General features: G+C 35.4%; 1 protein-coding gene across 1 annotated transcript in view; it reads left to right on the top strand.

Annotated features, from left to right (window-relative positions):
- Positions 1 to 3009: 3009 nt before the first annotated feature.
- The window catches only part of LOC108714924 (mucin-5AC-like), a 40533-nt gene continuing 24739 nt past the window's right edge, over positions 3010 to 18803 (top strand). Inside the window, exons 1-16 of the mRNA XM_041561911.1 lie at positions 3010 to 3118; positions 5056 to 5100; positions 5214 to 5475; positions 6576 to 6687; positions 7700 to 7790; positions 8607 to 8713; positions 10116 to 10332; positions 10480 to 10605; positions 10908 to 11025; positions 11190 to 11328; positions 11935 to 12042; positions 12138 to 12207; positions 13247 to 13384; positions 13584 to 13748; positions 14553 to 14647; positions 15325 to 15451. Of these exons, the coding sequence (XP_041417845.1) occupies positions 3046 to 3118; positions 5056 to 5100; positions 5214 to 5475; positions 6576 to 6687; positions 7700 to 7790; positions 8607 to 8713; positions 10116 to 10332; positions 10480 to 10605; positions 10908 to 11025; positions 11190 to 11328; positions 11935 to 12042; positions 12138 to 12207; positions 13247 to 13384; positions 13584 to 13748; positions 14553 to 14647; positions 15325 to 15451 (1993 nt within the window). The 5' untranslated portion in view covers positions 3010 to 3045. The remainder of the gene's footprint in view (positions 3119 to 5055; positions 5101 to 5213; positions 5476 to 6575; positions 6688 to 7699; positions 7791 to 8606; positions 8714 to 10115; positions 10333 to 10479; positions 10606 to 10907; positions 11026 to 11189; positions 11329 to 11934; positions 12043 to 12137; positions 12208 to 13246; positions 13385 to 13583; positions 13749 to 14552; positions 14648 to 15324; positions 15452 to 18803) is intronic.

Genomic DNA, 18803 nt, shown 5'->3' with positions numbered 1-18803 from the left:
TTCAGTTTTTATATTCAGTAACTCTTTCAACATAGTCTTTTGCTTAGGTCATGCTTATCATGCACGGATATTCAGTCACATAATGTTGACAGTCTCACAGCATGAAAAATCTGTCAGTTTGAGATTAGTCATGAGTGTAAATTGTGAAACTATTTATTTTCCTATAAACTGCAAATGATTTCTTATTTCAGTGGTCACCAAGGTCATTTCTATAGATCTGCTAACAAACTACAAATCATCAATTTTAAGCAACAATTATGTGTGTCTGGCTTAATGTTTTTATAACCCATCAGCACTGGCCAAGTTTAACTTCTCAATCCATTTCTAGGACATTTTAAAATTGACAAATATGGAAAGTGTGAACATTTAGGGGCAGATTTACAAAAGTTTGAATGGTAAATTCAACTTGAGTTATTTTTCAACTGTTTTTTGGTCAAAACTCATAAATTAGAATTGAAAACCACCAACTCAATTTTGAATTTGAATGTAAGATTTATCACAACTCAACCCTGGAAACAGTTCTAATTCAACTATTATCCACTTAAAACCTGTCGAGTTCATGTTGAAGTCTATGGCAGAGGTCCCTTGATCTGTTTGTAGATCTTACTAGTAGAGATGTGCCAAATTTTTGCCAAGTTTCACTTAGAAAATGAGCCTCATAGACCACGGGGAAAAAAAAACATTTGATTCAAGTTTTTGGGTCAGCACTATTCAATGTAATTTTAGACATTCACATTTTTTCATAAAGAACTTATTTGAATTATGAATAAAATCTAATTTATTAGAGTTTAAAAAAATGCACATTACTCTAAAATTCAACCTTTGATAAATAACCTCCTAACTATTGTTAATAATTCACTATGATCAAATAAATAAATAAAACTAAAAAGGGGTATAGTCACTTTCAGGGACAATGAGGGTCAACACATTTATAAAGTAAGAAAGTTGTAGAATACTACAAATAGAAAACTATAATCAATATCCAGTCACAAATGCATGTAGCATCAATACACAATTGAGCCATCAGTAAATCATATCCTTTTATTGAACAATAATCATGACTGGCCAGCCTGCTGAATGAAAACAATTAATTAAACATTAAAAATATATGTATTTATTTATTGATATTATGTTTAACAAATTGTTTTAACTGAGCAAGCAGACTGACCAGCCACTTTTTTTTTTGTCCAATGGATACTAATATTGTGGGGGAAAACTTTTTGGAAGCTTCTTTCTAGGCCAAAAAACAAATATTAGCCAATATATGTGTATTAATAAAGGTCACCTCCCACTTTTGCAATACGACATGTTTGCCAGTGTTATTTGCAAACGCTCACCTACCAACGTCTTGTTGCTTCTACAATATATTTATTGTTGCTTATACAATATATTATACATTCCTATGGGATTTTTAGAAGTGCATTTATCAATGGGTGAAAATTAGAGTTCACTATTTGATAAATACAATTCTACAAATTCCATAGGAAAGTGAATTAATTTTTTTATGATGAGCTCTAATCTCACATCTGCCCCTTACTGTCCACTTCCAGTCATAGTATGAGCCACATACACCTTATAGCTTTTTCATTAAACTTGGCTTTAACCTTCATACTGTTACCCACCCAGCCTTTATTTACCTGCCCTGTGTATCTACCAACCCCTTATTTGCACTATACAGTCATAATATGCTAGAATGGGCTGTCAACTTCTTGTTCCTTCTCATATGCAATGTACACTTAACTTGTTATAGTATATTATGACTGTTCAGGTTGAGTATGTAGTGCAAATGTCAAGGGACTGGTAACTGACAGGTAGTAGGGCAGTTGAATGCAAGCAGTGAGGGTCTTAATAATGTATACATACAACAGCAGTCCAATGATTTTTTTAAAAACACCTCACAAACCACAAAGCATTGGCTTAATTCAGCCGTACATGTAGAGATCAGCCTGTTTGCCAATCTCTCCTCAATATGTCCTCATTGAGGTGGGCGATCTCAGGCTGATCTGATTGGCGACCCTAGGGCAGTCAGATTGTGGAACTGCATCAACGAACAGATGTGGCCGCAATCCGATGGGCTTATTTACCCTGTCCAATTGACATCTGGCCAACTTTCAGACAGATATTGATCGCGGAAGCCCGTCAGAGGGCCGCACACATTGGCCAATAAGCTGCCAACCTTTAGACTGGGGATCCCCAAACTTTTTTTTACCTTGGAGCAACATTCAGATGTAAATAGAGTTGAGGGGCAACACAAGCATGAAAAATGTTCCTGGGGGGTGCCAAATAAGGTCTGCACACACACACATATATATAGTGAATAACCTATTGTAAAATAGTATAAGTCACACAAGAGCTCCCTGACCATATAGAGGTAATGGAAATTCTGAGTTGACTTCTAATAGTTTACAAAATGGGGTACTTTATTTATTATAATACACAAGTTTGTTTGAATCTTCAAATTTTTGAATAAAACTATAGGAAGCATGAATTGTATAAATAAATGGACAAACTTACTGCTTAACACGGTGGGTCCGGGTGCTCATGCCCCAAACCTTCAGCAAAGGGGAGCAACACACAGAAACCTTGAATATTTTGAGTAATTATATCACTAAGCACCAATTTTACGTAGTGCAATATATGAATCCATTTCTTAGAAGTCCGGAAAGCTAAAACAAAACTACTTAGACTCTTTGGTGCCATAGCTTGCATGCCTTGCATGACAACTTTAAATATTCAGGGTATCTCTAGGAAAATATGCATTTACTTTGGTCTGTCAGTTCCCTTATCATCTCCAAGCAACATTCTGGAAAATGGAAATCTCTTCCAACTCCCAGAACACAAACATCCTGGATGTAGATTGAAAAGGATTAGCATGCATTATGAGCATGTAGCATGTCGGACAACATCTACCCAAAACTGACTCCACCTCTTATGGGCAACACCAGTTAGAGGCATGATCTTCCACTATAAAAGGTCAGCTTAACTGCAGTAAGTGCACCTCCACTGAATACCCAGTTCGGTAATAAGTTACTGAACATAGGAAAAATGGGGAAAAGCAGGGGAATATGGAGCTCTTTCTATGCTCTCTTGATAGTGCTTCCCTGTCTCCAGGCACAAGGTATGTATTTAATGAGTTTCTTTAGTAGTAAGTTCTATTCGTATTGAAAAAATGATTCTAAAGCATGCCTAAAATTTAAACTCATCATAAAATAAAGCATAATTTAACATTTTAATGTAATTAAAACCAGAAATAATATTTAACAATTGTAATATTTATGAAGTGTCACACATCATCTTAAAAATCAGTTTACTTTCATTTTATGCTAACCTTAAGATTTTTATTAATTGTATTGAAACTAACAATGTTTCTAAAGTATTTATTCATGAGTAGCATTACCTATTTAAAAATATGATATATGTCTTTTTAATCAAACCTTTAGCTAGGAATTCTTCATAGTCTATGGTTAAAGAAACCTTTTTCGTGCTACACAATGCCTGAAAACATACTGCCAATCACTGAAATTTCTGTGTCCAAACCAGGTGAATTGTCAAAAATACATAAGCAATTACATGCTTCAACTGCTTTGGACACAGTGATTCACATGATCTGCAATGTAAAGGTATTTTCAGGTGTTTTGTCACCTGCGGCAGAGATGGAGATGCCATAAAACCAAATGTTTTGCCATAGATCAGTGACACAGAAGACACAAAGCCCAGGTGACAAATCACCCAAGTGCAATTGTCATTAAAGAATGATTGAAGAAGGAGAGACATACGTTTTGGAATAAAGATTAAAAATTTTTTTGTATATTGTACACTTTAATTTGTATGGTACATTGCTGAAATTGTCCTATTTGCTCTTAATCTACTTTTTACCTTTTTTATCTTTTTTGTATTTCTTAATTACCTTATCTATGAAAAATTTCTATTAAATAAAAAAAAAAAGATAAAAAAAAAAAATTACAATTTTAGCAATGTTTTGCTTTAGCTAAGCAATGATCCAACCAAAAATTTTAGAGTTATTCAGCCAGTTTAGCAGAAGGCACACACAAGGACAGGAAAATGATTTTAAAAACTCCTATAAATGTAAATTAAAAACAGCTGGCTTTTTTTACTGGTGGGTGGTGTGATTTTGGCTGAGCTATTGAGCACTTTAACTGAAAGATCAAGCCCAATGTGGAACATAATTTTGCCAATAGATGACAAATCACCCCCTTCCAATGTTATAATTGTTTAGCACGTGGAAATGAAAGCTTTCTAGACACTCACAATTCTGCTTTACGGTGTAAATCATTTTAATCCAATGTGGAAAACCATGAACGAAATGCCTATTTATCTCCACTTACTCAAGTACTCAAATGTTGGCTCTATGTTCTTATAGCACCTTGATTTGTTGATGGGGGGTACACATCTGCCTATTTATAGTAACCTTGCTTTCAGCTAAAACAATCTTTAAGGTAACCCCACATGATTTTTCTAACTAATGCTGGGTTTCAGTCTGAAGGTTAGTGCAAAGAAACTGTAATGCCTCTTTTTTTCTACCACTAATAAATGGTATGTCAGCATTAAAATGCATACCTTCATGATATGAGGTGCACCATTGAACTAATGCAAAGGGGGTTATGTACTAAACTCTGAATGCAAAAATCCCGAAAAATTAGTGATTTTTTTTTTATAAAATCGGACTTTTAAAAAATCATGAATTTTTCTGAATTTGCTAAACCCCGAGGATGGAAAAGTCAGAAAATCCAGCATCTCAGACCTGTCGAGGTTGCATATAAGTCAATGGGAGAAGTCCCAATGATTTTTTGATGTGCGCTGGGTTTCGTGCAATACCCAAATTTTTCTGAGTTTCCGGGCAAAAATCACAAGCAAATTTTTGGGAAAACCCAAGTGGATTTGATCAGAGTTTGTAGCAGAAAATGTTGAGATACAATCGGACTTTGATAAATAACCCCCAAAGTGACATTTAAAAGCTTTTAAACGTTTTTTGTGAACATTTTGATTTGTTTAGTTTTTGCAATACATTAAAGTATGCATTTGCTTATATTTCAGGAACATATTCCTTTATTTCACCAAGCTTAAATCCCATTTTCACAAGTAAGTGACATTATTTCGCAGTAATAAAATGATATAAATGTAGATATTTTCTCCATTCACTGTAACACAAATTGATTCAAGAGGCACAATCTAAGCATTTCTTGTTTTTTTAGGCAGTTCCTCTGCCCATAATGGATATGTCTGCAGTACATGGGGCAATAACTATTTCAAGGCTTTAGATGGCGATATCTTCTACTTTCCTGGACAATGCAACTACTTGTTTGCCTCAAACTGTAAAAGTGTCACTGAAGACTTTAACATCCAGATCAGGCGTTCTGTTGTGAATGGTCTACCTACAGTGAGCCACATTAGCATGAAGATCGAAGGGGTATTTATTGAACTAACAAAAGATGCCATTAAATTCAGTAATCAAGTGTAAGTACTTCATTTGTTCTTGTCTTGCATATTGTACCGTATTGCCTGTATAGTAGTTTATGCGCTGTGAATATAGGATGAGCAGATTAATTCAAATGGCACAGTTTGACTTGAAACAATACATGTAAACTGTGCATTGAAGTGACAATGGGTCCATATTGTCTAAACTGAACATCATAGTTACACTGTCATGTTGATTTTAACTCGAAAAATACAATAGTCCATCAAGTTCAACTTCTCCAAATGATCCTCAGTGAATATATATCCACATACATAGGGGCAGATTTATCAAGGGTCGAATTTCGAAGTGGAAAATACTTCAAAATTCGACCATCGAATAGAATCTTCCGACATTCGAATTTGAAGTCGGAGGATTTTATTCATCGTACGATCGTATTCCGTGCGATTTTCCTTCGATACCCAAAAACTTGTTCTGGCAGGTCCCCATGGGCTAACATAGCACTTTGGCAGCTTTAAGTTAGCGAAGCATTAAAGTCGAAGTTTTTTTGAAGAGACAGTACTTCGACTATCGAATGGTCGAATATCCGAACGATTTTTACTTCGAATCGAAGTCAAAGTATTCTATTTGATGGTCGAAGTATTCAAAAAATTACTTCGAATTTTGAACTTTTTTAACTTCGAAAATTCACCCGAACTTAGTAAATCTGCCCCATAGAGCACATACATCAGAACAATATACACATATCTGTACCCATATTAAATTAAATGGCTGTAAATCTTTAATTCACAATAGCCTTGGTTATCATGCTGGTCCAAGAAGGCATCCAAACCTCTCTTAAAGCAAGATTAGATGAGCAAACATGGAGCATCTTATAACAATTTACCTGCATGTCCTGTTGAGCTCAAGAAATACTTACTTCATTAAAACAATAAGCAAATGATATGTTCATCACAAGCTCTATTCACTTAAACAAGAGGGCATAATGCCCCTTGAAGACATTTATTCATTAATCCTACAGTATGCTAACACTAGGGGGGCTGTAATCTTCAATACATTGTACATATTTTCTAAATATCTAGTACAATCCTTTTTTACTGTTTAGCAGCATTAAATGAACTTCTTGTCATTTTGGATCCAGGGTGACCCTGCCATACAGTTTCTCAGGAATTCAGATTGATAGAATTGGAGCGTACATCAGAGTCATCAAAGTGGGCCTGGAATTTAAGTGGAATGAAGATGATGCTGCAATGGTAATTGTTACACACATTTAACAATATACAGTACATATATGTAACTACAAGTGAATTTTATTGTATTATAAAGGTATGGGATCTCTTATCCAGAAACCTGATATCCATAAAAGCTCAAAAGTATAAAACGGGCATCTGTCTTCATCTGAATCCATGTTAAGCAAATCATTTTAGATTTTTGTGATTACACAAGTTGGGGGTTCAACCCCTCCAAATAAAATTCAGTTCGCTTACATATACACACTCGCACCAACCCCTCCGTACACTCACAAACTATATACTGTATACCAATTTCTATATACAGGGGCTGATTCACTATGGTTCGAATATCGAGGGTTAATTAACCCTCGATATTCGACTGGGAATTGAAATCCTTCGACTTCGAATATCGAAGTCGAAGGATTTAGTGCAAATACTACGATCGTACGATCGAAGGATTATTCCTTCGATCGAACGATTAAATCCTTCGAATCGATCGATTCGAAGGATTTAAATCCAACGATCGAAGGAATATCCTTCGATCAAAAAAAGTTAGGCAAGACTATGTGGACCTTCCCCATAGGCTAACATTGACCTCAGTAGCTTTTATCTGCCGAACTAGGGGGTTGAAGTTTTTTTAAAGAGACAGTAGTTCGACTATCGAATGGTCGAACGATTTTTACTACGAATCCTTCCATTCAAAGTCGTGGTCGAAGGTCGAAGTAGCCCATTCGATGGTCGAAGTAGCCCAAAAACCTTCGAAATTCGAAGTTTTTTTACTTCGAATCCTTCACTCGAATTTAGTGAATCGGCCTAATTGTAGATGTTAGTATCACAGTAGCCTTGGATATTATGGGAGGGCATTCCACAACCTCACTGTCCTCACTGTGAAGAACCACATACGCTGCTTCAAATGAAAGTTCTTTTCCTCTAGTCTAAAGATTATTTTCTCATTATTCTCGTTATATGCAACTAACAAGGATGCATTAGTCAATGAAACTAGAATACAAAATCCTCTTCTTCTTTTTTTTAGTTGGAACTGGATCAGAAATATCAGAATCAGACTTGTGGTCTTTGTGGAGACTTTAATGGAGATTCCGTTTATAATGAATTCATGTTTAACAGTAAGTCATTAATGAGCTAATGCACATTATGGGGCTTAATATATAAAGTTGTATGGAGCTAAAATATATCCTAAAACCTCTAAAAGCCTGAATGGTTAAAAAAAGGTCCAATAGGATCACCACAGCTTCCTTTGACTTTTATGGGACCTCGACTGCTTTTACTTGTTGTTTCTGTTTCCTATTACAGATTTTTATGAATTTTACACTAATATTTATCAAGGGTCGAATTTCGAATTGAAAAAAACCTCAAAATTTGAATTCAAACAGACCAACCGAAATGAAGTTGAAGTTTTTTTTAGTCGAATGGGTCACTTTTCGATCGAATAGGTCTGTATTCGGCCGAATTCGAATTGTACGAATCGAAGGAATAACGCATTTGATCTAATTCGAATCGAAGTTTTTCCCAAAAAAACCTTAGATTTTTCAAAGTCCACCAATTGACTGCAAATAGGTTCTAAGAAGTCCCCCATAGGCTAACACAGCAATCAGCAGGTTTTAGATGGCGAATGGTCAAAGTCAAATTTTTAAAGAGACAGCAAATGATAAATTTCAATATTCGAATTTTCTCGTTTTTTTTCAAATTTGAATTGAACTTGGACTAAGTCAAAGTACATAAAAATAAGCTCGAAATTCGATATTTTTTTTCATTGGAAAATTCACTTCGACCTCTGATAAATCTGCTCCTTAATAAATCTGAATTTTTAGATAAATACAGAATATGAATTTTTAGAGAAAAAATATGATTTGTGGAAAAAATAAAAATCCCAATGTTAATCTGCCCCTAAATGTTTCTGAAAATCAATGTGCTTCTTACAGATGTCAAATTAACTGATAATCAGTATGGAAATCTGCAGAAGATGAATGGTCCAACTGAAACATGTGCAGATGTGCTTGAGGTTCCTCAGAACAACTGCACTGATCTGGTTAGTACCAAAATGTCCAACTCAGTTCATTTAAAGTCCTAGCTATGTGTTCCCAACCTTTTTACTCCATGGCTACATTACAAATGACAACAAATGGAGGAAAGTGCAAAAATTAGGCACAAACAGCCATGTTTTTCATACTGTGTATCCTGTCTCTCCCATGTACCCCAACAGGTTGCACTCCAGAATAGATTTAGAGAATATTGCTAGGAACAGGGTCCTATGGGTCATTGCTGCTTTACACTTGCCAAACCTGAGCTCTGAACTGCACTCAATATTTTTAATCTAACAGAATCAAAACACAACCATTTCCCAAACACAAGTCATTGGTTAATAAACCGAAGACTTACCTTTTTTGGTGCCCCCTTAGAGCCTTAGTACTTGCTTTTGGAGCATTGTCAGATACCAATTGTATAGCATTGGACACAGTTAAGAGGCCAGCATGAGATGCGAAAATACTTTTTCAGAAAGAATAAGCAATGCAGCAAAGTATATTCTGTGCAGGAATCTTTCTTTATCTGTATGTTTCATTAATAAATAAAAACAAGGCCATACATATTGTATATTGCTGGTGTTTTAAGCATTGCATTTTCCCTGGTGTCTAGGGAGAAAACTTTATTTTAGGGAACTACTGCAGCTCTACGTGTAAATGCAAACAATGAGCTACGACATATAAAGGGATAAATGAGATATGACCTTAAAGGGATACTGTCATGGGAAAAAAAATATTTAAAAATGAATCAGTTAATAGTGCTGCTCCAGCAGAATTCTGCACTGAAATCCATTTCTCAAAAGAGCAAACTGATTTTTTTTATATTCAATTTTGAAATCTGACATGGGGCTAGACATATTGTCCATTTCCCAGCTGCCCCAAGTCATGTGACTTGTGTTCTGATAAACTTCAATCACTCTTTACTGCTGTACTGCACGTTGGACTGATATCACCCCCTCCCTTTCCTCCCCAGCAGCCAAACAAAAGAACAATGGGAAGGTAACCAGATAACAGCTCCCTAACACAAGATAACAACTGCCTGGTCGATCTAAGAACAGCACTCAATAGTAAAAACCCATGTCCCACTGAGACACATTCAGTTACATTGAGAAGGAAAAACAGCAGCCTGCCAGAAAGCATTTCTCTCCTAAAGTGCAGGCACAAGTCACATGACTTGGGGCAGCTGGGAAATTGACAAAATGTCTAGCCCCATGTCAGATTTCAAAATTGAATATAAAAAATCTGTTTGCTCTTTTGAGAAATGGATTTCAGTGCAGAATTCTGCTCGAGTAGCACTATTAACTGATGCTGTTTGAAAAAAATATGTTTTCCGATGACAGGATCCCTTTAAGTTATTTCTTTAAAAAATTTCAAGATAAAATATACCTTTCTTTTAAAATCATTTTACAGAGCAGCATTTGCCAGGTGATCTTGTCCGGTCCATCATTTTCATCCTGCAACCTTCTTGTCGATCCTGCTCCATACATAAATGCTTGTGTACAGGACCGATGCCGATGTGCAAGTAGTTCAACTGGATTCTGCCTCTGTAATACATTCACAGAATATTCCCGTCAATGTGCTCATGCTGGGGGCTTCCCAAGCAACTGGAGAACTTCTGATTTGTGCCGTGAGTTTGGTTTGGATATCTGTGTTTTATTTTCTTCCTCTCCTGTCAATAAATACCTTTGGATTTGGCAAAATACACCTGGAATTGTCATGTAAACCATTTCTATATTAAATGTGATGAATAACATAATGTTTTATATTTTCCTAGCTTTACAATGTAATTACAATATGGAGTACAGAGAATGTGGAACAGCTTGTCCAGACACCTGCAGCAATCCTGACCGCTCATTATCCTGTGACAGACATTGCACAGATGGATGCTTTTGTCCAGATGGTAAATTTTTAAGAAGAGCATTTAATAAGCAGCATAGAAAGTTACATTAAAGCTTAAATTTAATTCAGTTTCACAAAAGTGTGGTTAATTTTATGCAAAGAATTAATACTTAACTGCATTGGTATTCGAAAGGGCGTGACACTCTACCAGTCATAGTTAAATTATTCTCCATAGGCAGCACCTGTTCACACAAACTAGACATAATTCAAGCAGAAATGAAAAGAAAATAAACACTACTTTGCTATAATTAATAGTTTATGTAAAATTGTTTACATTGTTTTTTTATTCTTATTATTTTTAAGGAACTGTGTGGGATGACATTAACAACTCAGGGTGCATTCCCAGCTACCAGTGTTCCTGTGCTTATAACGGAAATGTATACAATTCTGGAAGCTCCTATTTTGCACAGTGTCAGACATGGTAGGACATCTTTCGTACATACTCATCTGTGTTTGCAACTGACAATATCGTTTTTGTTTTGGTGCACCGGAAGGGTGACTTTATTGAACATTGTCATAACATAAAATGCCTGTACTAAATAGATATGTTAAATGCATAACCAAATTCTTTATATTTCTCCCTAGCACATGTTATAGAGGAAAATGGAAATGTGTTGACCGAGATTGTTCTGGATCATGTTCAATTATTGGAGGATCTCACATCACCACCTTTGATTTCAATCGTTACAACTTTTTTGGTGATTGCAGCTATGTCCTGGCAAAGGTACAAAGAAGCTATAAACTTTGCTCATACTGGGTTCTTGCATTATACATTGAATTTTATGTTGTTGTGACATTCCAATAATTCAATTGCTCTCACTGTCAAGTGTTACAATATTAGCTGTTTCTTGTTTAGGGTTTCAGTGACCATTTCAGATTGAAAATACTTCCGTTTTTCCAAACATGCATCAATCAAATATGTATTGGTATTAATAGTATGAGAGGGTCACGAGGAGTAGCTCTATTTCACTTCACTATTTGCTGAGGAACCATGTATAGGCAGGGTGCATTATCAGATGGAATTTTCACCTGTCTGTTCAATGTATTGACCAATATCTATGGTACAAATTGGCCTGAATTATCCACCAGCGCCCATGTACTGAAAATCTTATAAATCTTGGCTTCAAAACATTTTAACAGTAGAGGCATAGCTAGTTTTACTATTTTTGATATCATAATAAATGCACAACTATTTAGAAGGGCGTGTAAGTTAAAAAATAAATAAAAGGTAATCGCTTTTTACACATATCATGAAGGAGATACATTATAGCATTGGGCTTATCCTCTTGCATCACTTGAGTGAAATTGTTTATTTTCTATTATCTTTTAGACAAGTGACAAGCAGTTCAGTGTGGTGGGAGAACTGAGAAAGTGTGAAATCAAAGACACTACAACTTGCTTAAAAAGTATTATCATCGCTTTAGAGTATGGAAATGAGGTAAAGCAATCAATGACAATTAAATTGAAAAAAAAAATGTTAGTGGCAGAATTATTGTATTTTCTAAACATAAATGCTTTTTGCATATTTGTTAGGTTATTGAAATTCAGCCCACTGGCAGTGTAGATGTGAATGGTATCTTCTCCCAGCTACCAATCTCCTCAGGTATGTCAGAAAGCTCAAATACACCAATCATTCCACACAAAAACCATCTGGTTTATGAAATGGCTTCATAACATTTGATAGTGGGTTAAATGGCAGCACACAGCAATTCTTGAATATACTATTATTATCTTTGGCAATAATTCAAAAAAGTTGGAGTTCTTGGGCATCACATCTGAAAAAAATTGTATGATTTGGACTTTTCCATTATTTTATTAATTTATTGATTAAAAAAGTAAAAATGTGCGTGGGAGTTTGGTCGGAGTGGTTTTAATAAAATAATGAGAAATGTTCAGATTTTAGTAAATAACACCATTGATGTATGAGAGTGAATAATCTTGAATTAGATTGACTAGATGGTGAAGAAAAATGATTGTTAAAATATCAGTAGTTCTAGTGACTTTCCATTGATTTGCTTAATCTCTCTCCCTGCTCCCAGTGTAAGAAATGCTTAATGAAGCTTAGATCCAAATCAAACAAATCCAAATCAAGTCCGTTTGATTGTTTTAAAATATTTTATAATTTGGTCACAAATTATCTTGAGGGAGGCAATGTTTGTTGTTGTATATGGAGGGTATTAGTTGTTTCCATAATACAACAAACTAACATGCTACAATACTCGCCTTATAATGCAGAATTGGTTGATAAATTACAAACAATGAGCAGGGCTTACTGACAGTGTAAACCATCTGAATATGTCAATGAAAATATTGTTAGGTTGAAAGCTTAGTACTAAAATGAAATGCAGTGTACCTCAAACTTTGTTCTCAAACTAGCATTGTATACTAATCAGTCCTGGAGTATCGATAAGTGCTGCTACTTTATAGGTCACTATGAGACCTCACTTTAATTATTATAATTAGTTTTGGAGACCAAAAGTTGTTAGTAAAAGACAAACTGTCAAGATGCAGAAAATTAAGATGATTATTGGTCCAAATAACAAATTATATCACAAATGGCTCCAAGACATTTAATAGGCATACTAGGTTTTCCAACAGATTTGTTTCAAATTCTGTGTTTTGTGCTTTAATTTTTTTCACAGCAAGTGTAACCATCTTCCAGCCTTCGACCTTCTACATCATTGTGCAAACAGCTGTAGGACTTCAGGTGGAGGTTCAGTTAGGCTCAGTAATGCAAGTGTACCTTTATCTAGAGCCAAAGTGGAGGGCACAAGTGTCTGGTAAGTAAATGTACAATATTGTCTAATTACTTTTAATTACTCTGCACAGTAATATTTACAACTTCAAACACTCCAATACTTCTTATTATATAGTCACATAGTAATTCTTACCTAAACTGCATTTTGTTAACTCAAAATAAATTATTGGTTTATTTCCATTCTTCATGCAAAAAACCCTTTATTATCTAATCATTGACAGGACTCTGTGGTGATTACAATAATGTTCAAATGGATGACTTCAAAGTACTTAGTGGAGTTATTGAAGGGACGGCCTCCTCTTTCGGTAATACCTGGAAGACCCAAGCAAGCTGCCCTAATGTCTTATCATACTTTGATGATCCATGCTCACTCAGTGTTGAAAATGGTAGGTTTGGTTTTACATACTTTAATACTAGAACAGTAAAAATGGTGTTGCAAAACTTGCAAATTATATTGCAATTTGGCAAAATTTGAAAATTTAAAAAAAAAAATTCTAAATACTTTGTTAGCTCTCCCCACATTATGGTCATATTAAAATTGTTCAATGCTTTCTTATACATTGTAGCCTATGAGGAATATGCCCCATTCCATCATTTACTAAATCAAAATTTTTGACTATGGTTAGTCACAGACTAATCCATCCTAAACCAACTTTTCTTCCTCATAGGCCCAAGCAATTTTTAGTCCATGAATCAATTACGTCCGAAAAAAATACTTGAACAATGTATATATTGAATCTGACCCAAATTTGGATAAATGTGTACAATTTATGTTTTAAGAACAGCCGAAAATACGTAACAATTGAATTTTTCATCTGTTTTTAACATCAGTGAATTCAGATTAGAAGCAAATAATCTTTTAAGAAAATGTGTTCTGAATCACAATCACATCAAAATATATATTTTGCAGTTATTGTGAATCTCACTATTTTTACAACCGTTTTTTAAATTCTTACAACCCAATACAGCAATGAGAAAATTCATTATTCAGGAGATTATGAGTGACAATTCATCCTAGTCTGATCTGAAAGTGTTCCACTGAAAATTATATAGAAAAAATAAAAAAGCTCATCATTTGCATTCAGATGTAGAATATTTCAAAAAAGGAGAATATTTCAACCCTCTGTAAATTCAGTCTTATTTTTTAATATTAATATAATGTTAAATTTAGTACTTTGGTATTTTTACAGCAAATTATGCTCAGTTCTGGTGCTCAAAGTTGACTGACCATGCAGGACCATTTGCAGCATGCCATTCTGTAGTGGATCCACTTCTATACAAAACGGTATGACAATGTGTTATATTCCATATGATATTTATAAATCTAATATTTCATGGGCATAAACAAAATTATGGTACAGGTAAGGGATCCGGTAAATGGAAACCTGTTATCCAGAAAGCTCAAAATTACATAAAGTTTGTCTTCCATAGACTCCATTTTATCCACATAATAAACATTTTTATAAACCACTAGGATACAATGAATTCGAGTCAAAACCAGCCTATTAGGTTTATTTAAGGTTTAAATTATTTTAATAGACTTTAGTTTTGAAGATCCAAATTATGAAAAGATTTGTTATCTGGAAAGCCCCAGCTCTAGAGAATTCTGGATACCAGGTCCCATACCTGTACAGGTATGAGATCGGTTATCTCCCACAGACTACATTTTAATCAAGTATTTCATATTTTTAAAATGATTTCCTTTTTACTCTGTAATGATAAAAGAGTACTTGATCCCATCTAAGCAATAATTTATCTTCACTGAAGGCGAAAAATCCTATGTTTTTTTTTAACATATAAATGATGTTTAGCAGACTTGGTATGGAGATCCAAATTAAAGAAATATTACTCATCTGGAAAAACCTAGGTCTCAAACATTTTGGATAACAAAGAATGTATTGCTTAGCTCCTTACGTCTGCTTAGGTAGACGTGACTAAGGATTTTTTTTCATTTATCTCCAGAACTGTATGTATGACTCTTGCAACTATGCTAATAGTGAAGACCACATGTGTGCAGCTCTCTCATCTTACGTACATGCCTGTGCTAGAATGGGAGTTCTAATAACAGGATGGAGAGATACTAACTGTGGTAAGTTGTGGACATGTCTCCAAGCATTCCTTATTAGAACAGAAAAAGTATGTTTTAGTGGGAGCACTTACCGGACACTGAATTCAGACGTGCTGTACAGCTAGCCGCCATCCCACACGGTCACAAAATTTCAGGAACAAGAAAAGCGAAGCACCGGGAGAATTCAGTAAAATGTAAAAAAATGAAGTTTTATTCAATAGACATGTAAAAACCAGTTACAGCAGCAACCCGTGGCTGCCCGCTTAACGCGTTTCGTGGCGTCCTGCCACTTCATCAGAAGCTGTCGGCAGCCAACCACCAACTCCTTAAAAACCCCCTGTAGACACACCCACCAAAATGTCATTAACCCCATGTAAACCAAAAGTGCACAGAAAATCTAAAGCAACAAACCATATAAGCAATGAATAACAAAACCAATAGACAATTATACAAAATTAGTTACATAAATTGCAACAATAAGGTTAAACAAACTTAATATTAATACAGAATGTAACCCTGTGCTTGATGAATCCATACATGATCCAAAAAACATTACGAGCAGAAAAAGTATATATAATCGTAAATTAAGTAAAAATAAAACTAGAATTAAATATACATATATATATATATAAATATGAACCCCAAAACTACAAAAATTACTAATATAACGACATAGAGTGAAGGAATCTAAAAGGACATTAGTTAGGCCCAGTATTAATAAAAACATGATAATTCCCATTCCCTATTCATCCCACCATTTACTTCTATGGTTCTCAACTGATGAATCCAGAACGCCTCCCTAACTAGCAGCCTCCTATCAAGATCCCCACCCCTCACATCAGGAAGGGGCTCATCTATAATTTGGAAATGAATATCCATTAGTCCCCCATGTTTCTCTATAATGTGCTTGGCTACGGCAGATTTATTATCTTTTCTTCCCACCGCAGAAACATGTTCCAAAATACGTGTTCCTACCTTTCTCAATGTTTTACCCACATACTGGGACCCACATACACATGTAACCAAATATACAACCCCCTTCGATGTACAGTTGAAATATTTATTAATCTTAAAGACTTTCCCAGTATTTGTGGCCAAGAATTCTTTTGAAACCTGAAGAAGTCTACAGGATTTGCACCTGGTTCTACCACACCTGTAATTCCCTTTGTACTTTAACCAATTGTGAGAATTACCACGATCTTTAGAACTGTAAAGACTACGTGAAATCCACGACGCCACATTCCTATTCTTCCTAAATACAAAGGACGGTTGTGTATCCAACACCTTTGCAAGTGTCGAGTCCTGGAGTAGCACCCCCCAATACTTTCTTATGCTGCGTTGTAATGACCATGTTTCTTTGCTAAATGTAGTACAAAATCTAATCCCTGTTCCCTTGCGTCCCTGAGTATTCAACTGTTTATTCCATTTAGAACCACCGTCAGAAAGCAAACTCTCACGGTCCAATGCCACGGCCCTCTCATAGGCTGACCTTACCACCTCCATCTCATACCCCCTTTCAATGAAACGATCCCACAGTGCCATAGCCTGGGTATGAAAATCGTCCCAAGTAGAACAAATCCTTCTTAGTCGTGTAAACTGTCCTATGGGAATCCCACGTACACACGCGACCGGGTGTGCACTCTCTGCATGTAGCAGAGTATTGCGGGTGATAGGTTTTCTGTATAAATCCGTACAAATCTTCCCCTCCCTAACCATTAGCAGTACATCCAAAAAAGGAATACATGTATCATGTGTTTCCATAGTAAATGCCAACCCCATCACCTTGTTGTTACAGTATTGAACAAATGCTTGCAAGGAAGCTTCATCCCCATCCCAAACCCCAATACAGTCATCGATATAGCGGTAAAAGCGAACTATACTGGGTCCCAGTATGTGGGTAAAACATTGAGAAAGGTAGGAACACGTATTTTGGAACATGTTTCTGCGGTGGGAAGAAAAGATAATAAATCTGCCGTAGCCAAGCACATTATAGAGAAACATGGGGGACTAATGGATATTCATTTCCAAATTATAGATGAGCCCCTTCCTGATGTGAGGGGTGGGGATCTTGATAGGAGGCTGCTAGTTAGGGAGGCGTTCTGGATTCATCAGTTGAGAACCATAGAAGTAAATGGTGGGATGAATAGGGAATGGGAATTATCATGTTTTTATTAATACTGGGCCTAACTAATGTCCTTTTAGATTCCTTCACTCTATGTCGTTATATTAGTAATTTTTGTAGTTTTGGGGTTCATATTTATATATATATATATGTATATTTAATTCTAGTTTTATTTTTACTTAATTTACGATTATATATACTTTTTCTGCTCGTAATGTTTTTTGGATCATGTATGGATTCATCAAGCACAGGGTTACATTCTGTATTAATATTAAGTTTGTTTAACCTTATTGTTGCAATTTATGTAACTAATTTTGTATAATTGTCTATTGGTTTTGTTATTCATTGCTTATATGGTTTGTTGCTTTAGATTTTCTGTGCACTTTTGGTTTACATGGGGTTAATGACATTTTGGTGGGTGTGTCTACAGGGGGTTTTTAAGGAGTTGGTGGTTGGCTGCCGACAGCTTCTGATGAAGTGGCAGGACGCCACGAAACGCGTTAAGCGGGCAGCCACGGGTTGCTGCTGTAACTGGTTTTTACATGTCTATTGAATAAAACTTCATTTTTTTACATTTTACTGAATTCTCCCGGTGCTTCGCTTTTCTTGTTCCTTATTAGAACAGAAACAGCTGTACTGGCTGCTATTATATAAATCATATGAATGTCTTTATACGGTCCTAGAATATTGATATTTTATTTCTTTAGTCTATATCTCTTCTCAAAGAAGAACTTGGGCATTATATATATATATCTCCCAGTGAAAACGTAGTAAAAAGAGCTTATGCATAAGATGGCTTGCCCCGTCAAGGCAGTGTCCATGCATCAGTCCTAACTATGAGAAAAAGAGAATATCTTTGGGGGGGAGAAAGACCATAGCTGTTTTTCTCTTTATTTAGCATGATCTCTTCCAAAGACACCATTAGGTGGGGGTTGGGAGAGCAAGCATTCAAGAGAGAGCCAACTCCCCATAATACAGAAAACACACTAGAATGCAGCTTATCCCTTTTTTTATTGGGTGCACTTAGGTGTGACTTGATATACATACTACCCCAGCACTCCAATATATAGCCCCCAGGGAAAAAAATTTTTTGCACAACTTAAAGGTAACATTTAGTAAAAAGAGACACTTTTAGTTACAACGTTTGTACAAAGTATGCATAAGCTGACGTGCCCCATCAAGGCAGTGTCCATCGTCAGTACTAACCTGCTTTTATCTTAATTTAGCATGATCTCTTCCAAAGACACCATT

This window comes from Xenopus laevis, chromosome 4S, assembly GCF_017654675.1.
Source record: "Xenopus laevis strain J_2021 chromosome 4S, Xenopus_laevis_v10.1, whole genome shotgun sequence".
Classification (NCBI taxonomy): domain Eukaryota; kingdom Metazoa; phylum Chordata; class Amphibia; order Anura; family Pipidae; genus Xenopus; species Xenopus laevis.
Note: the sequence above shows the minus strand (reverse complement) of the source record. Positions and strands in the feature narration are given on the sequence as shown.